Genomic DNA, 22993 nt, shown 5'->3' with positions numbered 1-22993 from the left:
GTAGTGTCGATTCTCGGCCTGCTCACTGCTCGCAGTGCCTCGGTCTGATGGAAACGACCAATGAAGTACTGTAAATGGAGTTTAAGTTCAGTGGAACAAATGCAGCATCAGTAAATCTTAGCTTAAGGTCCCTCCCTTAAAACTGCAATTTACAGTCAATTCTCAGCCTCAAATATATTGAAATGATAATAAAAGTATTACAAGACAGGGAACCATCTGATGACTTACACCAACCTTATCCGAGCAATTATCATGGTGCACTGTTGAAGTAAGACATTCTCAGCCGCAGCGCTCTAAATTCTAAAATGGAACGCACTTGACATTGAGATACTAGCACACAGCTAATCTCTGCACTGATACCAAAGGATACCACGTCATTGCTGTATCCAGTTCCTACGCGCAATGAACACGCTGATAAAGTTCCTGCTCGCTGCTGCATGCTATCCGCTGATATCAAAGGAGATCCAATTCTAGTCACCAAATTCATTTGTTCAATTCAAATCCAGGTCAGGAATTCTGAGTAAATTAAATCCTACATTAATATTCTCACTAGAGTTGCATCCTTCTCAAACCCCCGGAAAAGCACAATACATATGTAAAAAACACAAAAGGTCCCTGTCAGGGTGCAGTACCTCGGCTTGGAATTTTGCATCAAACGTTTTCTGTTTTTCCACAATAGATTCATAGTTTCCTTGTCTCAGGTCGGAGATTTCTTCGTCACTCAGAGGCCTGCAATGTGTAAGGGGAAAAAATAAAAATAAAATTACCGTGCAATCTCCAACCAAGAAAAAAAGGCAACACAGGGCATATTCGGTAGCCCAGAAAAAAGTTAATACCGGGCTCTTTCCATTCTACCGCCATGAGCACAGTAGTCCTGGCACATACTGCATCGTAAAATTAACGACTGTTCAGATAATGCGTGGACGAGACACTGTCCATGCTGTCATCTGGGCGGGTATATTTTGAGGGTTCTGTAGATTTTGCCACATATATTTTTTAAATGTCTGAAACTTAAGAGGGAACATAGCTCACACAAGCTTTGACCTGCCACTTAATTTAAAAAAAATTCTGGCAGGATGTTTTGTGAATTGCTCTACATCTAAACAATTTAGAAAATATAATATTTTGTACAATGAGTCTGACGCTGTCCGTTGTAGAATTCAATCCAATGAACGTGGTGTTCGGATTGCAATATCCCAAAACATTCTGGGATACTTTTAGTAAAATTAATTACACCAAAATGTGCCAAGCTTTAACGAAAATTGGGTTCAAAGACCGGGGTAGCCTTTAATAGAATCCACTTGGCCCACTCCTTGAACCGATTCATAAATTATTTACAGATGGATGTGAAAAGCAGGGTTTCGATTTGTGCTGCACGAAAAGTAGGTCGCATAGTAAATGTGAGGTAGCGCGTCCCTGATGCAATTGACTCCGGACACCCCTGGGAAAATTGGTAGAGAGCTATTCCACTAAAACCTGGGGAGGGACTTAGGCCACAAACAATAAAAGTATGGCAATATTCGGCCATAGAGGGTGGCAAAAGATATGTGGAAACATTCAAACATTTAACCTAAGCACATATACTCAGACCCACGCTAATGTTTGCGGAGGAGGTTATGTGATCAGAGCCACAATAACAAGGGGGCAACATCGTGGAAATACATGGAGGCACGTGCACGTCTACAACTTGCAGAGATTTCCGACTTTTACCCAATGCACACATAAAAACGCTAATGGAACGCTACATGACTGACGATTTCCCTCATTGTTGACAATCTGCAGGCGTGCACCCTGATAGTTAATAAATAATTTCAAGGAAATTTCCCTTTTCTTAATATTGAAAATAATTACAGATGGGGCGACTTCTGTTCTCCCACTTCCTGAAAACTAGAGGTATTGAATGGACTTTCCAATACACACTACACGGGTCCATTTAGATTTATATTGGGAAGCGCAAGTAAATATGTGTAAGACGTGAAGATGTGTGAACACCCAAAGCTGTAGGATTCTGTAGATGCTCTCCCAATTTATATTCACCACTCTGTATGGAACCCTAGATTCTTATAGGTGTCACTTATGACTACCATACATCTGTACCCCTTGCATTATGAACATCCTAGACCACTCTACAGATCAAGATTTCTGAATGGGCAAGCAGATATGCAAAAAGATACTGCGAACTGAACCACGGTTGTTCAGTTTTGGCTATCATTATACCAATATTTTGCTATTACAAATATCTTCGAAAATTCTGACCTCCTACCAAGCTCATAATCAAGCTCTGCTCCTCAAATATTCTAGCACTGGACTACATGCAGAAAATTAAACCAGGTCTACAATAATTGGTAAGTGGATGTAGATGCACTTAGAAATTAAATACAGGTCGATTTTTTGTAGGGAGATCGTTATACACAACAGAAATGTGGCAGTCTATGGTGGTGCTATGTTTTTGTAAAATATTATTTAGCATTTTGTACTTTCGTATGGAACCATATTTAGGGAAATGTTCCCTCTGCCACACATTATAAGTGTATTGCAAATCACTGAAGAGTTCTGTTATCATATAGAGGAAAAAAGCAGAAGGCTGACTACTTGTACAAGTCATGGACCTCCGGCGTCACTTACAATAACTTAACATTGAATAGAGGGGATTTTATTCCTTAAAATATGTGGTCAAACCAGTACCTTCTCCCTAAAAGATACACTACACAGCTAGTAATTTCTTGAGAAACTTGTTATGCAGTTCCAGTTCATAACAAAGTTTATTTGGACTAGACAGTCCTTAAACATTTAACATCTCCATAAATACAACTCCTAAAACCACATTTCTTGAATAAAATGCAAGATACAATTCATACAGTTAAAATTCATTGATCCTTCTGTCATTCTGTGTAACATACTATATATCATATGATATTTTTAAAACAAGACTTTGAGTTCTATTCACATTTAAGGGTTTCTTTAACTTTTTGGATGAACTTCCCCATAGCGCAAGCTATATCTAAATTACTCGTTTCAGTTAGCAGATCTCCTGCCTGTACCCTATTTTTATGGAACAAATTGTTTTTATTGATTTTGTTAGTAGATGTCTCAACATCTGTACACAGTCATTCGCCTACAACCACAGGGGCCGTCGGCTAAAGGACAATGCATTGAGGGCATGGCATCCTGGAGGCTGGCAACACTCAAAGTCACACCTACCAAATAGGAGTAACATAGACTGTCAAACAATGCAGGTATAAGAATGCGAACCCATCATAAAGGGAGAACAACAAGTAAAGGAAACCACTCCCTCCCGACCACCCCCCCAAAGGAAAAGGGAAAACAGAGTGGGACCCGTACCAGGTCTTCAGGAGGTGCATAGCGACCCACACCACCCACAAGCCCAGCCCTCTCGCTCGCTCAGATGGGGCACTACTTATTCCGAAGATGGAGGTATTAGACGGAGCACTTGCAGGAGTTTGGGACAAGTGACCTAACAGAGGTCCTTCGACAGCAGCGTTATGAAAGGAGCCCAAAGTTCTGCGCATTTCTCGCCCTTCTGATCTTGACTCAGCGAGAGTCGTTCCATGGCAAGGGTCACCCAGAGCCTAAGGAGCCAAGCTGTCTGGTCTGGCACCGTGGGAGTAGCCCAATGAACTAATATCGCCTGCCGCGCTGCGAGCAATGCTAACACCATCTGCCTGTGTACCCTATTTTTAATACCATACTTTTTAAAATCTGGGCATAAAAACTCTTTCTGTATATCTAAAACCTTCTGACAATCCAATAAAATATGTAAAATATCACACGTTGTTCCCGAGATACCAACACATTTTCCCCTACTATCTATCATTGCTCTTTTTACCCTGTTAGCATAGCAAGGGTTAACACCAATTCTTAGCCTCAGTAATTCTCTTCTTATCTGACGACAGGGTAATCTATCTAGATAATGCGGTTCATTTTGCCATGAGTTAGCCATGAAAGGTACAGATTTTTTTCCCAAGAGACAGTCTTGGTCCTGGGCTTGAAAAATTTCTCTCCCCAGGGCCCTAAGTTCCCTCTTATCAACCTCAGTTTGTAAAGTCAAGGGGCACAGATTAATCCTCATAATTCTATAGGCTTTAATAATAATTTCTTTTATCTTTTTTGCCCACATTAGCTCGCTCTCAGTATCTCGTTTCTACACCACGGCGAGATTTTATGTTCTTCTCGCCCGGCCTGGCGCTGCCAGAATCTTAGGAGCGCCATGCATGCCGTATACCCTATGATGTCATTCCTGTTTCTAATCTCACTGCCTGGACCATCAAGGACATGAGTAATGAAAATACGCTTTTCAGACATTTTCCCTCTTTGGCATCCCATCCATTTTTACCACTCGGATATATTCGGCTCCATGTAGGAATTGTGGTGGTATCAAGGCTTTTAAAACCCGTCTGTCCGACTTTTCACCATAGACTCCATTACATTTTTTTTAGCCCACTAACCGAAGCTGATGCCATCAGTTTTAATGCATCTAGATGGGTGTGCCAATTCAGATTTTTTTCAAACCACATCCCCAGGTACCTATATTTATCTACCTTTTAAATGAAATACCAGCATTTGTAAAGCGCACAGCTACCTCCGGAGAGGTGTCGCGGCGCAGGGGGCCGTCGGGAAGATTAAGCAAGCTATGGCCCAGAGTCCCATGGTGCTGGGCTAAACTGCCGCCGGGGCCCAGGATCAAACCATGAACCCCGTGGTCCAGAGTCAGGCACCCTGGCCGCTGCGCCACACCTCTTCCACTTTGGAGCCCAAAAAGAAGTTGAAATTTCTTTTCTTCTTCCAAAGCTTAGCACCTTTGTCTTCTCCATATTTACTACAAGTTTTTTAAGACTGCAGTATTCGTTAAACATATTCATCTTTCTTTGCAGGCCGATCTCTGCTTGATCTATTATTACGAGGTCATCTGCATATAGGAGACATGAAATATGCTTTCCATTTATCTTTGGGCTGGCACCCCTTACAGTTCCTAAGACTAGAGGTAAGTGTGCTATGAATAAGGAGAAAAATAGGGGGGCCAGTACGCACCCATGTCTTAGCCCGTTTCCAATCGGGATTTTCTGCGATAGGCTCCCCTCCATGTCCAAAATTATCTGCGCCCAATTATAGGTGTGTAATGCTTGTATTAACTTTAGCAGATCCCTTGGGATGTTGTATCCAATCAACTTCTCCTACAGCGTCTCACGGTCCACTATGTCAAATGCTGCCTAGAAGTTCACGAAGCAGCAGAATAAACTCCCCCTCTGCTCGACAAAATTCCACGCAATGGACCAGAGCTCAAAACAGTAGTCAACTGTAGAGTGCCCCCCTTTAACCTCACTGTTCCGGTGGCACAACCTGATTTGCTTCTGCCCAGTCTTATGCAGTTTAATTTGTCACTTTCAAATACAGTTTAAACTAATGTGTGGTAACATGCAGAGAGATTGTTACTTTAAAAAAAAAAAAAAGAACTAAAGCCATGCAATAAATAAAGATTATGCCATACATGTTTCCTTTCTGCCAATTACTTTATGGCAGGGAAACAGTTCAGAAGAGGTGAAAAGCTATGGTATTGTTGAGAAAACAGAAGTCTGGATTACTTGCAGAAATCAGAACCTGACGCATTCTGTCTTATGGGCTTTTGATCCATGTTCTCGACCTACAAAGTCTGTAAAAAGTCAGGGCGTGAAAGCTGATTCAATACTATAACTGGAAGGCCAAGTTATCACCTGTAGTATCTTCGTGAACCTTCTATAGGAGGACACTTTGCTGGAGACTCCCCATTCTTTCTATGAGAAGCAGACGTTTCACAGTAATGGCTTTACAGGGTCACATCTTGATTACTGTAGCAGTTTATACTTGGGTATTAAGATGTCACTAACAGGGTTCTTCCGGATTGATAGACCTGTCAGCCTTAGGGTAATCTTCCCCCAAACTTGTTACCAGCTTGCCTCCAATTTTGTTGAATTTTTTTTGTTGGCCTAAGGATTCAACGCACTTTACCACTGCCAACCAGTGCTAAAGTTCACATGCTTCTCCTTTAAATCATGGTTTGATTGACTTATCCACAATTGACATATTTAATTTATCTAGAAGTCCCTAGTAGAGTGCATTACATGCTCTTTGTTCCCAGGGCCTGTAAATGAAATGCTACTAGTGAGCATGCAGCACTGATTTTGCAACCAACAGAAGAAGCACTTTAAACATGTCTTAGGCCTGCCACTGCAGAGCCTGTGTGTGCAGTGTACACTGCCATGTCGACTTGGCATTTAAAACCCCTTGCTAAGCCTTACATTCCTCTATTATTACACTTAAGTCACCTTTACGGTAGGCACTAGTCCGCCCTGAGGGCAGGGTGCTGTGTAATCAAAAGGTAGGACACATACTTTTAAGTTTTGCATGTCCTGGTAGTAAAACACAACCAAATTTGTTTTTTACTACTGTGAGGCCTATCCCTTCAATAGGCTAACATTGGGAATTCCTTATTATACTTATAAGCTGAAAAACCTAATTGAGAAGGAGCAGATCGGTCATGTTTCATATAATTGGAATGGTGACGATAAATGCTACTTACTGGTAAATTTGAATTTATCATTACCTTTTTAAAAATGCCACTTTTAGAAATATGGGGAAAACAAAGAAGGCTTGGGTCCTATCACTATCCGGCCTGGACCACATCAATATTGTACAACAAAATAATGACCAAACAGGTTATTCCAAATTACTTGTAAATGCGCTTAGAAAACCAGACTAAGTTCATGTGATTTATTTCACATCATTTGAAACTTATTTTAACACATATGGATAAAAAACATTCATTAATGTCATGACATAGACAACACCTTATTCAGTATGCCATACTTGTAGACATAATACCTTTGGCATTACAACAAATACACATAAAAAAATAAGAGGAGTAAGGCAAAAAGGTTGTGGAAAGACAACTCTAGGGATGACAGGTCTAACATGCACTTAGTTAATAACATCCAGGAATACACATACAGCAGAAACATTTACTACCATGTTCTGTAAGGAGGGTCAGTAATTATATATCGCTAATGAAGTGGGTTATTGGTCAGCCGCCCATACTCATCGGCTTGCATGTGTTTTTCACGATTTGTCATTGCTTGGATGGGCTGTGCGTCAGAGATATGACATTTCAAGGATGGTTACATTGTCCCATTTGTGTTCCCAGTTAGGTTCCGGTGCTGATACATCAAGTAATCCCTTTGTTAAGACTGCAGAAGAAACATGTAGCTTGAACTGAGACAGTGAGTGTTCTGTGATGCATTCAATTGGCTGACGCACCAATATTTTAGTTGTAGATGCTTGGCTTTTCTGTTTTGAAAGTGCTTGTTATTTGGGTGACCTAGTTTTTGCAAAGACAAAATGCTATTCAATAATCGCCCTGGTGCATTTAATTATTTCACTTCGCTATCATTTTGTTGGATTTAAGGATTTTTTGGTTCACAAAAGACATTCACATACAGGCTTTCTCAAGGATGCAAAGAAAATACTGGATCTTTGCCAAATGTATCGGTTACGTAAAGTGCTCTATGTGCCTGTAAATTTCACCGCTTACAATGCAACTCAATATCCAGACTACTTTTTAACCCCTTCCATGCTGATGACGAACCCCAGCCGTCACGCTCCACGGTGCTAGTGTGCTGATGGCGGCTGGGGTTCGTCACGGCCCGCCCTGTTCGGTTGTTTACCGCACAGCGGGGGAATCGGCCCAGCATGGAAGGGATTAATAACACATCCTAGAGGTAACACCTTAAATCTATCGATGCATTTCGTTCTGCAAGGAGCACTACTCACGGCTCCTTCAAGAAGTTGGTCAACATGGGATTTTTCTCTTTGTCCAGCTAAGGGGAGCACATACACAGCTGCCCTTCTATTACAAAGCACTCCATAAACAAAACGTCAAATCTATTGACTTTGCCAGTGTTTGTTTTGTTTTACCTGGCTACTGATTTCTTTCTAGGGAACATCTGCCAAACTACTACCACACCAGATGTGTGGTAGGGTTGACCTATCCGGATTTTGGAATCCTTGGCTGGGATACATTTGTCCACTTTACCCCTTCTTCCTACATACTTATGTACATTTGAGCCACATATTCTAAAGTGTAAAGGCCCAGAGCTCACAACACCAAGCCTTAAGCCCAACAAACCCCGGCTACCACTGAATGAATAGTGTTAGTGTTCTCCTGAGTGGTATTCCAGTATACAACGCGCTGCTTCTCTCTCTCACCCCTACACACCTAGTGATGTTACCAGTGGATTATTGAAGACCTGCCTGTTTTAGCTGCTCCCACACGCTGCTGCAAGACTACCTTCCACTGCTTGCTCTCTTCTCTGGGGATGAGATCACTCGATATGTACCCAGCGCGCAGCTCCCACTGCGCTGCCCACCGCAATGCAAGAAGTGTCCCTACTCGCTTCCTATGACTGCGCTACGCCACTAGCACCTAGGGTCTCCGGGGGATATCTTATGGGCGTATCTTCAGCCAAAGAGCAACCAGTGAGCGGCGGAGAGTTCAGCTGCTCCAGAGCAGGTCCCGCCAAGGAGTGGGGTCCCTGATCGGTGAAATTTAAGGAGACCGGCTGAGAGGGGAAGGACCGGCGATCACCGTGAAAACATCAATGACGGGCACTGTGAACTGTTGAAGGGAGCGGGGAGCGCAACAACCGTTCAATAGGGACCGTAGCTCGAGGGTTTAGCACTGGGCCCCCCCTATCCCCTCACCCTGCCGCGAGACTGAGCCAATGGGTTGTGAACCCGTGACCGAGAGGGTGCATGGCATGACATGGAACCTAACAGTGTGGCACTAAGCATGTAAAGCAATCCCTCCTGCGTCTCTCCTAACCTCATCTCCCTCCTCCCCCTACCCCCTACCACTCCCCGCTCTACTCTTCTCCACTTTCCTGCTACTGACCTTTGCCCTCACCTGTACTGGCCCTTAGTCCCCACCATGTTTATCTGTGAACTTTCCCTCGATAACTGAGACCTAGCTATTTTGTCTGATGCCCAATGGAGCTACCTGGTTTAGCTATATGGGACACAGGTCGTGGAGTCCCTCCTTGGACGTCACCTACCCAGTCGGTCTTTAGACAGACTTCCTTTCGTCTCTCCTGTCGTCTCTTCCCGCATCCTCCCTCTTTTTATGTCTCTCCGTCTCTCCTCTCCTAATGTATTGAGACTGAACTATTTGTCTGATGCCCGATGGAACTACCTGGTTTAGCTATAGGGGAGACAGGTCGGGGAGTTCCTCCTTGGACGTCACCTACCCAGTCGGTCTTTAGACAGACTTCCTTTTGTCTCTCCTTGTTGTCTCTTCCCTTATCCTCCCTTTCTCACCTCCCCTGCCACCTCCACTACTTTTCTCGCTCACTTCTCTCCTCTCCTAATGTATTGCCTATGCTTGATGTATTATGTAATGGTTGATCTTTTTCTGTTACATTGTTGATTCTCATGTAAAGCGCTCTGATGCTTTCGGGTCTAGCCAGGGCTATATAAATCTCTTTAAATAAATAAATAGATAAATAAATCAAATAAATAAGCTACTTTTTACTTAAAAATAAAATTTCAGGATACCATAGTCAGTCCGCTTTCATGTTTTAAACCCTGTGCTGTGTAATGACCTTCACTTATTTCTGCTATTCTAGGTGGGATGTACACAGCCTGTAAGCCTCTTAGCCCACCTTGAGCATTCCTCGAATAGGCTGAATAGCTCATGTTTTAGCACTCATCGCTCGCTTATTTTCCCTTATCCACCTGTTTCATGCAGGGAAGGTAGAGGGGAGCACAGCGAGTGGCAAGTAACACCTTGCTCAGCAACCTTGGGCGCTGGATCCAGAGAAGGCAAGATGGCAGCTTCCTGGTGGTGTTTGCCTCTCAAAAGCCCAGATCACGCAAAACCTTTAAATAGAAAAGCCTTTAAAAAGGGAGGGGAGGGGGCGGGGTGGGTTAAAGTTTTTTTAATGCAGATGTCTCCCTTTCAAAATGTACAAGGAAACTTATAAATTCACCAAAAAACAAAGAAATAACAAAAGCAAATCAAACTAAATACGATACAGTTTAACAGGATACCAAAAGCAACTTACTACATATGTCGTTTTATAGTTTTAACGTGTTCATGTTTATTTGAATTACATATCGCAGTTGGAAATGTTTTATCTTTTAGCTATGAATGAATTCCATGCCTGATGATTAACTGCTGTCCTCACACAACTGATAGTGTGTGCTCTGACCCGGCCTTGAACATCCCATCAAGTCTAAAACTCCGTCAAAATTCATGGAGACAACCATTTCACTCATATTTCATTGAGGTTACTGTACAGCACAAACACATCACAGAAAACCAGCAAATGCATTAAAGAGAAATAGTTCAACTTTATAAGAACGTCCCTGTACGGAATATTGTAGCACTATTCAAATTACCTGTTTACAAACACATAGACGAAGATCAGGGAATCTATCCATTATGAAAGAAAAAGAGGGGCGTGACGCAAAATGATACCCCCCTGCAGAATGTTTTGAGGGGGCCCTCAGAATGTTTTGAGGGGCCCTTCATTTCCCCAAATCTCACAGCTATTCATGGGACTTGGGCTGAATTGATGCACGCAGAAGGGTCAGGCCCCCCTGAATGGTTGGGGGTTCCCCTGCGCTGTGGATAGTTGAAAATATGTCACTGACTTTTAAAGTAGTCCTTTAATAAATCGAAGCACGATTCCTTTAATTGGCGATGCTTCGGTAGTCTGTAACACCTCAGTGGTCATACAAGTTGTATTGCTGCATCCATCAGGTAAATATGTTGAGGATAATGTTCTCTTGTCAAACTGTCTATGAGTAAGTTACTGTGGTCACAGAGTTCATGTCTGCACAATCAACTTTCTACAGTCAGAGACCAAAGCACGGTGAAGAGCAAACACAAGAAAAGCCATCTAGTTTCAATTCCTAACGCACAAGTACCCTAGAATGGCTGCACAAGTTCAACTGCATCAATGTCACCATAAGAACAGCAGACATAACCACCCAAGCAATTATTTGCTTTTCCAAACAATTAAAACATTTATCAGCAAGATGGCACACAGGATATTTCAGGACAAAATAGCAGATACATTACAATCTGCAACAGACCTGCTACAGATCTGCTACAGAAACCAATTGAGCATCAATTGTCAAAAGAACATTCTGGAAAAGGCCATTAAAACATCCCTAAGGAACACCATCACCAGTGCCAGAAGCAGACAATGACCTAATCTAAGCGAAGGTCATACTAAAACAAATTCAAGGTGAAATGCAAGAAAAGGCTCTACATGCATAAGCGAAAACATGAGGATAGGGTGAGACTTATTTTAAAAGCAACATGGAAGAATAGCAGTCTAACATCATGAAAAGGTAAAGAAACCCAACCATAAATGCCATCTTCGCACTTTTCTGAGACTAACAATCTAAAAAATAAACAAATTGTCAAAACCTATGAAACGGCAGATGTCAAAGCCATTAGACAGGAGTGAAACAAGATCTACTTTTGAGCATAACTACTACACCTTTAAAAAACAAAATGCACAAGAAGGTTTTAAGCTTTGCCTGGATTAAATTGCCCACAACAAATAAATAATGCAAAATACTCCAACTGGGTTGGCAAAGAAAAATCGGCAAACCAAATTATATACTGATGTTCTTGATATAAAGAAATACATAGCAGAAAACGAGAGCCTCTACTGAGGAAAATCAATACAAGAAACTATAAGACCTGTTCCTAACTACTTTGCGAACAATTTCGACAAGAGGACCTTAGCAGTTGCAACATGCAATAAAACAGCATGTGAGCTCAAAGGTAAAAACGCAAAAGCAGCACACGATGAAGAACATTTTAGAGAATGAAGATTAGACACACAAAGTAAAGCTGTAAAGGAGCCACAATGCAAAACTAATGCTTAAAATAGGAAAAAAAACACAAACGTCAATGCGCAGTGCCAACAGAAACTGTCAATTTAAGAAATGAAACTGGACTTTCACTATTTTCACCATCGTGTCTTCTACTTTTGTCATCCCTTGTATTTTACAGTTACCCTCTTCTGGCAGGATTCAGAAGACGCACTAAAACGTGCCCCATGTACTCCCTGACCTGAGGCACCTTTATTGGCTCCTATGTTTTAATACTTGCATTTAAGACCCATTTAAAAAACATCTCCACTATGGTACTACTCCTTTGAATAACAGGAAATTTACTCAGTTCATCTTCCAATAGGATTTCAGTCCTTGGTTGACTGGGTGGCAGCTGTACCATGCAACAAACTAGGCTGTCCAGGTACAAGGCCTTTCACGGCTCTTGTTGCCTTCCTAAGGAAATTTGTGTTGCCTCCCACCTACTGCAAAGACAAATATGGTTCTTTATGGAAAAATCATTAAGACAGGTATTTTTTGTCACTGAATTTGCCAGTTAGCCGACCTTGCCCTCTACAATAGTAGACTGAAAACGTAAGGATTCCTTTAACAAACTACTTGTAAGAACCCTAAGGGAAAAAAAAAGGATTTTAATGAATGGATTGGGACAAAAGAAATGTTACTCTATGCGTGTGTCAGGCAAGTTCTCTGGGGCCTACTTCTTTGGTTTTATTAAACGTCTCTGCACCCTGTGACACCAGAGATCCTGATCACCATAAACTTCTTGCCAGAGTTAAATCATGGTTGCTCCCGGAGACCGTACCATTAAGCAGATAGAATTTTTCTTGACTGGTCGTCAGCAAAGAGTTATCTTTCAATCTATTGATTCCTCGGCAAATACTGTTAAATGGGGAGTACCTCAACGTTCTAGAATATCTACCCTCCTATTTAACTTCTATGTGGCGCCTCTGGCTAAAAGGATTCACAAAACGTGGATGTCGCTTTTACATGTAAGCTGATGACATACAGATCTTGTTTAGGCTCAATTTAATATCGGATAAATCCTCTAGCCCTCTTAATAAGGTCCACTTAATTAATTATTAGAGTCGTAGTCTAGGAATGGTAGCCACCCATGCTAAAAGAAATTCCACTTTGGGTGGACCCCTAAACCTAACAGACCTACTACTCTGTTAGTGAGCAACATAGCATAATCGTGTAGAGCTCAGGTAAGATTTGTGACACGGCCCTCATGTACCAGAAGTCTGCTGGAGCATAAATATAATTAGCAGAGTTTCACATGGACAATGCACAAGAGATCTTCGCCTCTACAGCTCACGTTGCATCACTGCTGTACTGACTCTTTTATATCTTTGTAAACAGGGCCTAAATTGATCGTATTGCTGTAAAACAGACAAGGGCATCACAAGAACCCTGCACGGGAATAGAAGTAACCACAATGCTGGAACCAGACTCCCCACTGGGAATTTTCAAGTGCCATTTGAAGCATGCTTTGGACTCTGGTGCATCGGGACCTGCACTGTTTATTTCAGAGAACAAAAACCAAAGGCACCATGAGGGTATGGCGCCTGAGGACTTATTGGTACTTAAATTGCATTTCATATGATTCGCCCATCTAAAACTTTAAATCTAATATCTCAATACAAATATATTTTCATAAGAATGAATTCTTACCTTTGGCTGCTTCCTGGACTTTCGGCCTATTTAAAAATAACAAAAACACAATAATAAGGCAAATAACATCAAACATGATTTGAGAACGTGCAAGTTGTCCATCAATATTTTTGCTGTTAATTAAAGGTGAACTGTTGCGGAAACAAAAAGGCAACATATGTGACTAGGATACCCTTTCTGAAAACAATAATACGGGCTACAATATGGTATATAGGCCACAAGAACAGTTCAGTTTCGTTTGCTTTATTATACTAAACGAATATAAAATATAGAATGGCCAGAGGATAAAAAACCAAAAAAACTAAGTTTAAGCTGGTTGAAAGCAGCCCACGTAATAAAATAATTTAAAATGCAATTCACAAAACTATTCAAAACTCTTCTTTCTTGTATTACATGATCTTGCTCTGGGGTTTTGAAAACTTTGATCAATTCTCAAATTCCTTTCAGAAATGTCACTGTGTTGGACTTGGACATGTCGAATTTGCTACTGTCATTAGTGTGATCTCGCAACAACTTAGAATAAAGATTAAAAGCACCGAAAAGACATTTATCAATTAAAAATCTTGCCAACAATGGCCTGGGTGTGCTTTTGTCCTAGAGAATGCAATGCTTCAACAGTCTACCTTGACATCAAGTAAAATGGAATAAGAAACAGCAATCGGATTAGGATTGCTGAATATTTTGAAAAATCCTCTTAGGAGCTCCCAGTGAGCAAGGAAATGTGGCTGAGCTTCGAATGTACTGAGCTGGAGGCACCTTTAATGGTTTGTACACCAGTAAGCTTTAACCCCTAACAAAAACAAAAGCCAACTCCAACAAATCCTCCCTCCATGTGCCTCTCAGATGCATGAGAGGTGCATTAATAAAGAGCCAGGGCTACTGGCAAGGTCCCCATACATTAAAAAAGTAGAACATAAGCACTTCAAACTTTTTTTTTTTTTTTTTAAATCATACCCAGAGTAGACAATTGTCCAAAAATACAAAATGAAACATAAATTCATAGAAATTCATAGAAATAGTTGGTGACCCAAAATGAATGCAATTTTACAATGCAAAGTCAGTTCATCAGGCTATCTAATGCCAATACATAAAACCAATATATCAAAGGTTCCATGCAAATACCTCCTAAATAGATGAATCTGATAAATACGGTGTATAAAAATAGATAGTAATTGATCACAATACATAAAATTAGTATATCAAAAGTTCAATACCCATACCCCTTAAAGGGTAGGGGGTACAATACATATAGTATAAACAAATAAATAGCAATTGATCAATATATAGTTCATGGGGATACCTACCTATTTAAATATAGCACCAAGTTCCTTTATAGAAGTTTTAATATCATTATGTACATTCCAGCTATTCCAAACCCCCAGCCCCTCCTGCTCCATTCCGATGTACATGCCCATATTTTTAGCCCCAGAGTTCTAGCTTTCCTCCCTCTGCATGCATATAAGGCTGCCTCCTGTTTCCAGACACCATGAAGTCTGGCTAGCCACATCTGAAAAGTCGATGGTTCTATGTCTTTCCAGCGAGCTGCTAACATTATTCTAAAGCTAGCTGTGCCTAAAAAGAGGCAGTGTACTTGTTCTTTATTGCAGCCCAAAGTGCTGTCATATCCCAGGATCACTAACGTAGAGGGCAGCTCAAGATTAATACAAAATAGGGTTTTTCAAAAACAGAGGATCCCCGATTTTAGGAGGGTCAATTTCCCGCAATCATAGAACATATGTATCAGTGTAGCCGGACCCACCCCACACCTGGGACATTTATCATCCACCTTTTTCCCCCCATGAAAATAGCTTAGCCAGTGTAAAGTAAAGGTTAAATATGGTTTTATATAATTGTGCTTTTAAATTCGAAGATAAAAATATTTCAGCAGATAAATCTAAGCTCCTATAAATATCTACGTCGGGGTTATTCAATTTCACTGCCCAAGACGTCTCATTCTTTTCCAAATCATCCGGCAATGCTGCTATTAAAAGACTATATAGGCTTCTAATTTTACAGGACTCACTAAAAATCTGGTCCATCATAGGTATCTTCTCAATCTTCACCCTTGGTCTATATGCTGTAAGAATACTCTTGATCTGTACAAATTAAAATAAAATGATTGGGAAGTATTCCGAAGTCATGTTGAAGTTTGGAGAATTGGGGTTTTTGTTTTCCACCATAAAACTCTCCAATAGTGGCCACCCCTTTATTTTCCCACTCCTCCCCATAGCATCATAAAGATCCACCGAAAAAAACGATACATGCCATAAGAGGGTATATTGCATAACATTAGAAATTTCCATAAATTTTGATATCTGCTTCCGTAGCCTCCATGCACTCTGTATAATTTAAAACCAAACTTTTTTTGTAATAACTTTGCTCGAGTTGTTTTAAAAGCAGCCCATAGGCCTCATTTCCTAATGAAAGTTCAAATATTATGGGAATTCTCTCAATCATATCTTCACTGCAATTACCATCTATTTTCAACAAAAAAGATATTTGATGCAATAGGGCAGCCCAAAAATATAATGTACTGTTTGGAACTGCAAGCCCTCCTCGATCTTGTGGTAATGTCAGGAACTTCACAGCTCTCCTCACCTTCCCATATTGCCACATAAAATTGGAAAACATAGAATTGATATTTTTGAGTATATGATCCTCCAGAGCATGGGTACTCACAAACTTTCTCTCGGGGGCCAAATTCACAGCGTGGTTTCTGGCTGAGGGCCGCACCGGTGGGGGCGGGGTCAGTAAGGGAGGGGGCGGGGCTAAAGCAAAAATAAAAAGTGACCATAAGGTTGAACACAGGTCCCTGCAGCAGACGCCTTCGTCCACGGAGCCACCAAATCCGGCATACACACATCTCTCTCTCTCCCTCTCTGTCTCCCTCTCTGTCTCCCTCCCTCTGTCTCCCTCCCTCCCTCCCTCTGTCTCCCTCCCTCTGTCTCCCTCCCTCTTTCTCCCTCTGTCTCCCTCCTTCTGTCTTCCCCTGACTGCCTCTCCCGGTGTCCCTCTCTTTGTCACTGTCTGTCTCCCTCCCTCTCTCTCCCTCCCTCCCTCCCTCCCTCTCCCTCCCTCCCTCTCCCTCTCTCTCTGTCCCTTTCTCCCTCCCTCTCCTTCTCCCTCGGTCTCCCTCCCTCACCCTCTGTCTTCCTCCCTCTCCCTCTCCCTCCCCCCATCTCCCTCCCTCTGTCTCCCCCTGACTGCTTCTCTCTACCTCTCTGTCTCCCTCCCTCCCTCTGTCAACCTCTGTCTCCCTCTGTCTCCCTCTCCCTCCCTCCCTCTTTCTCCCTCTCCTTCCCTCCCTCTCCCTCCCTCTCCCTCCCTCTTCTTCCCTCCCTCTACCTGTCTCCCTCTGTCATCCTCTGTCTCCCTCCCTCTGTCGAACGAACGGTCTCCGTTGCCTACTTGGACTACACTCTTTAAATAGTGTCTGCTAAACGAAATGTGTCATGGACATCCATATTTTCCTACCAAAATAATCTCTCCAGGCCGCCAAACTCCCTGTTCTCTTTTATTCTGTATGTATTGTTTGCTATTCCCGTCTCATTTGTGTACCGCCATATTTAATCTTCTAAGGCCCCCATCGTGTGTCCTGTGGAATTCCGGATTCTGTTTCTAGACGAATTAGGAATTGTTATTATTAATAGGGGAATACTGCATTTGCGAGAATCCCCTCTGAAAGCCTGTGAAATTGCCGAGTGTGAATAGGCTGAAGAATGGAGGATTTCTGTGGAAATGTTGTATTCCTCGCTCCAGCAAGGTAATTCACTAGTATCCATAATATTGGTAATTGAATGTGTGATGCAAGATTACTGATGCGAAATTCCAGAGACACCAGTAATTGGGACCAAAGTATTTCTGCTGAATACATTTTCGAGGAATTAATCCCATCTGATTATGTATTCAGCCTTTGCGAATGCCTTTCCACTGCATGGAAAAACGTGTTGATCCGTTTTGAGCCCTCTCCTTCCCTCTGTCTCCCTGTCTCCCTCCCTCCCTCCCTCCCTCCCTCATCTCACCCGTGTGTGGGTGTGTCTCAGCCCTCGGCTGAGACAGCGTCCCTGGCACACAAACACACAGTCGCTCCCCAGTACTTCCCCGGTCTTTAAAAGACCATTAACATGTTAACGAGGCTTTGTTCACCTCCTAGGCCCCTGCAGCTCCACTCTATCACTGGAATCGCCCGGCCCCCACAGAGCAGAGTCTCTGAGAGTCCGGGCTGCTGCAAACTGCGTGTTTCCTGATCCTGACGCAATATAGTTTTTTTTTAAAACCCAGATACGTCCTCTGCAAGGTCCGCGGGCCGCCAAGGAAGGCTTGCCGGGCCGCTGACGGCCCGCGGGCCGTACTATGAGTACCCATGCTCCAGAGCGAGCGGAATTAACCTGAACAGGTATAACATTTTGGGCAAAATAGTCATTTTCATGAAATTTCCCCACCCAATTATCGACAAATGTAGCCCATTCACCCTCTTCAGTTCTGCAGCTATAGTTTTAACCAGTGGATCAAAATTACAATTGATTATATTATCCACTTTTGCTGTAATTCGCACCCCTAGATAAACTGCCAACTCCGCTCGCGTTAAATCCTTAAAATCTACATTATCTGTACAAATAACAATAGTTTTCCCTCTATTTAGAGCATATCCTGAAAGCAGGCCAAACCTCTGTTATACAATTAATTTCATAAAGGGCCTCTTTCGGGTCTGTTGTTAAAATTGCCACGTCATCAGCATAAGCCAATATTGTACTCTGATACCCCTTGGTACATATGGGTTTGATTTTGCATGACTGTAGTAGCTCCTCCACTAATGGGTTGATATATCGAGCAAATAGTATGGGTGAACAGGGACACCCCTGCCGGGTTCCCCTAGATATAAAAACCTCACCAACTCTCTCCCCATCACTTGTATCCGGGCTTTTGGACCATGATACATTGCTTTAATTGCTCTAATAAATCCCTGTCCATACCCCTTTAGCTCCAGAATCCCCCACAAAAATCCCCATGTCACTCTATCAAATGCCTTCTCGGCGTCTAGAAGGATCATGGCCATCTGTCCCCACGTTTCAGACACAATATCGAATAGTGAGATCGTTCTACGGATATGCTCTGTTGTTCCTTTCCCTGGTATAAAACCATGCTGCCACAGGGAGACCAACCGGCCAATGATCCTTCCCAACCGAGTGGCTAAGACTTTGGAGTAGATTTTTGTATCCGCTTGGCTTGACCCAAAGATGTTTTAGCCAAAATGGCTACCCCTCGATGTTTGAAGTGTAGATGTCAAAAGATTGTATCCTTGGATTATCATCCAATGTCTTTTTTCCCCAAGGGACATGGTCTCTTGCAAGCAGACAATATCGCATGAATTCATCCTTACCAACTCCCCCAGTTTACCTCTCTTGGCTGCATCATTAAGTCCTTCATGTTGAGCAGATGTTGATTATCCCCATCTTAATTTGATTTTAGCAGTTCCTTGAAATCCTACCAATCCTATTTTCCCATCCGTCCTCTCCAACACAATACAGTTCATACTCTGAATTACACACATTTCTTTTAAAAGTCTACATATTTCCTCTTCTCCTCTGGGTATGTCTTTTCCACATGTTATCCCCCCTGTCCTCCCCTCCCACTCCCCTTCCCCTCCCAGAACCCCCACCCCCCCCACCATCCCCTCCAAGAGACACTCAGACAAGTGTCTGCGGGTGATGGATGCATCGCACAAAGCTGAGAGCCCATAAACACATACTACCTTTAGTTAGTGCATGCTGTGTAATTACTAGATATTATCCTTCTCCTAGTGTTTTAGTTATACTACCCTACAGAAAAAAAACAAGAAAAAAAGAAACCCTATTTTAGCTTTTCCCTTTCTTATACCCTATTTATATCTTCTCACCCTGTCAGACTATCCAAATATTCCTTCGCTTTCACCTCTAATGTCAGCGAGCTAGACCCACCCACTTCTTCCCCGTTTTCTTCATTTGCTGGGGCGCTAATAAGCTGGGTCGAAGGGGTATTGTCCCAAGTAAGGTCTCTCTCTCGTGTTTTCTTTCTTCTCCGGATTGTCCTTGATTTTTCCCCATCTGACAGTTCAATCTCGATATCACGGTTACTTAGATCGGTGTTACTGCGGTCCGTAATGCCCTCTGACCATTCTGCCCCATCCGAAACAGAGAAAAACTCAACCCCTTTTTCGGAATCCTTTTCGGGCTTCCTACCCCCACTCATATTTTCCTCTTCTGCTTCTACTTTTATTTCTATTTCTGCTCGTATTACCTACTGGCCTGATATATCGGCAGCGAGAACCATCGTGGCAGCATTGTCAGCCGTGTTAGTATCAGGATTATTAACTTCTATGGGGGCGGGCCCTACTTCTAAAGCACTCCGTCCCGAATCAATTTCTCCCCCACTTATTCTCACTGGGGGTAAATAATTAACCGTCACGTCTCTCCCCAGACCACCTCTTGATACCTGGGTGGATGGCGGCTCCTTCACAATTCTCATCCCTCCGGTCTCTGGACCTTGTAACACTCTACTTGATTGAGGTGGATCAACTATTAACACCACCAACCACTCTGTGTGGTCCCTGTGAAGATCAAAAATACAGCCTTCCCGGGAGGAAGTAGAGGTTTTTCTGGTCCGAGCTGTTCCTTGAAAGGCCGCACATGAGTGGCTCAAATATTTAAACATTTCTCAGGCCCCGAGAGGCCAATTTGAGCTGTTTTTATTGTGTCAGGCTCCTTGTGGTGTGCTCCAGTCACAAGTTGTGTCAAATTTGGGCCTCCAGACATCTAAAATATTGGGGTTTTCCCCCTGTGATTTTACCAGCCCATAGCACTACTGCTTCTCTTCTCTATATCCAATACATTAGGAAGAGCTCAGGACCTGCCCCCCGTCCTACCTTCTGGTAGTCTCCTGGTCTGGCGCCTACCTGCAGTTCCATCTCATGGCCCTCAAAACCAATCTACACTGTGCTTGCACTTCCTAGGCCCACAGCCTCCACGCTATCTGTGAACCGCCCAAGTGTCCAGCCAACGAGTGCAATTTCATGAGTACCCAGCACAGGACCAGGGTACCCTCTTTTTCTGTGTTTCCATGACGTCCACACCCTCCACTGTCCCACAGAAAGAGTGGAGAAGCCAGTACCACTGAACCCAGAGAAATAATCCACTAGTAGGCCCAGAACTACAAGTCTTGAGTGGGCTCCTCCACTACAGACAGCAGTTCTTGGGTGAGCCAGATCATCCTTCTCTTCTTTGGTTCCACTCTTCTTCTCCTGTGGTCTCAGCCACACTGTAGGAGTTCTAGAAGGTTGCCCTTACCCAATACAGAGATGCCGCATCATTGTTTCACCCCTGGCATTTCTTGGGAGGAGGCCACAGGCTGGCCTGCTCTCTACTCAGCATTTTGGTATTTTTCAAGCTGAATAAATAAAGTGGTTGTCTGCAAGGTCTATAACCTCAGACTGACTCCACCTTTAACTCATATTGAAAATCAGTTTTGTATGCTGCAAGACTTCAAAGGGAACACAGGGGGTAATCAGTGCTGGAGTTCTGCCGGTTCCCTTTTGTCCCTTCCAGTGAGAAAGACATCCACAGGTTTGTCAGAGTGCCAGCTAATCCTCATATGCGGATTCCTCCGCGACCTCTTCCTCTTGCAGGAGAACTCTAATCCCTCCCAAATGTCCCTACTGACTAGGTAAAAACTTTGAATTGCCAGCTGGCCACAGAATATTTATCTTGACCCATCAGTTTAAGCTCAGCAAACTATTATAAACTGCATCAAGGAAACCATACATGGCCAAATGAATATTTTCTTTACATTCAGGACCCATGACAACATAGAAAAATTCACATCAATGGCTTTTTTCATGGTTAACCAATTTGTTTAATAGCTTTTCAACTAAAATATAAACATATATAGGCTTGCACCCTATTAGAAAAGAGAGGGTATTTCTGTTTGGATGCTCAATTAAATTATAAGGTCTGCACAGGCCATGAACAATTTGTTCTGGGTTTTATCTGTGACAGGACTATCTGTCCGCAGTATTAGGCTGACTCAGTTTTGTCCTCATCCAGAAAAGATTTCTGATTAGACCGTCTTTAGCGCAGCTAATCTACTTATGAAATACTACAAATCTACATATCTTTCTGCAGAGGTCAGGCCAACAATAACCCAGTTGAAGAAGGTAATTTTAAAGATAGACTCAATCTTATAGCTACAGACTCACAGAAAAGGTACTTTGTATAACTTTATAAAACTGTACAGTATGTAGAAGATAAATTACTCACTGTAGGGTTTTTTGTTTTGTTGTCTTTAGTCCTTCTTTCCACTAAGCTCCTCTTTCAGGATACTTACATTTGTGAAGGTTGTTTTAAGCATGACTTCAATTAGTGACCCAGGCAAGGTTTGTCATCTCTCCCCTTTGGTACTCCTGTCCCTCCCCTTCTGAACATCTGCGGCGCTCCACTACATCAAGGACAACTACTGTCCAATATCATTAAGATTCTTACTTCTCTACATCAACCCAATGAAAATCAAAACTAGTAGAACAGGCCGTTATAGAAAACTCTAAAAAGTAAAATGCCTACCCACTCATTTCCTTCCTTTACAATATACATACATGGAGGATTGAGTTATTTAAAAACAACTCTGAGACAATAGGTCCCATTGAAGCCACAGCCTAAGAGGATGCTCATTGCTGAAATGATATTACCCTGGTCACGGAAGTCTAGCATATATTACTCATTTTGTAATTATTACTCTGCAGGAATTATTTTCCCAAGAAAAATGCCCCCTCCCCCCGGAAAAAGGTCACCATCACCCACCCTTTGCCCAAGCCCATGAAGTGGTCACACTAGGTGGATTAATCTAGCTCTCTCTGAGGACTACATAGGTCTTCTGCCTATACACTGAATAAAGGAGACTACTGGACATACAGTCAAGGAACTAGAAAAAGGTACTTACCTTTTCTAGTGAAAACATTTAAAATATGAAACCACTGAACCACCATTAATTTCACTCAGGTAGTCAACGAAGCTATTAGAGGTACACTGGAGTGGGCAGTCCAGTTCAGTTATACTATGGTATATGGATTTTTACATAGGGCATGCTTGCCAAGTATGTGGCCCTTAGTGGTTTTCCTTGCTGATGTAGGTTTTTGATTGTGCGTTTCCCCATGAAGGGGCTTGTGGGTAGGACAGTGGAAAGAATATGCCTAATATAATGGCATTGGCGTTGAGTTGGATTAGGTTTTTCTCTGCAGTTGTGTTCCAAATCAGTCATTGGGAGTTCACACAAACCTGAGTGAGGAATATGTGTCTTTAGGTTTGCCTCTGCATGGTTTATCTCTGATGGGTGCAGGGCATTTAACCCTCTGACTATCCTCATCAGTCTGGCCATC

The 22993-nt window shown here is 42.5% G+C and overlaps 1 protein-coding gene across 2 annotated transcripts in view; it reads right to left on the bottom strand.

The window, feature by feature from the left end:
• AP1AR (adaptor related protein complex 1 associated regulatory protein) overlaps positions 1 to 22993 on the bottom strand; it is a 196346-nt gene that overhangs the window by 91614 nt on the left and 81739 nt on the right. For both annotated transcript variants that reach the window (XM_078676066.1, XM_078676067.1), the window contains exons 4-5: positions 13591 to 13616; positions 633 to 729 (exon numbers count right to left, since the gene is read on the bottom strand). In XM_078676066.1, the coding sequence (XP_078532192.1) occupies positions 633 to 729; positions 13591 to 13616 (123 nt within the window). The remainder of the gene's footprint in view (positions 1 to 632; positions 730 to 13590; positions 13617 to 22993) is intronic.

The sequence above is a fragment of the Lissotriton helveticus genome, chromosome 2_1 (genome assembly GCF_964261635.1).
Source record: "Lissotriton helveticus chromosome 2_1, aLisHel1.1, whole genome shotgun sequence".
In the NCBI taxonomy this organism is placed as follows: Eukaryota; Metazoa; Chordata; class Amphibia; order Caudata; family Salamandridae; genus Lissotriton; species Lissotriton helveticus.
This window is presented reverse-complemented; position numbering and strand designations above follow the sequence as displayed.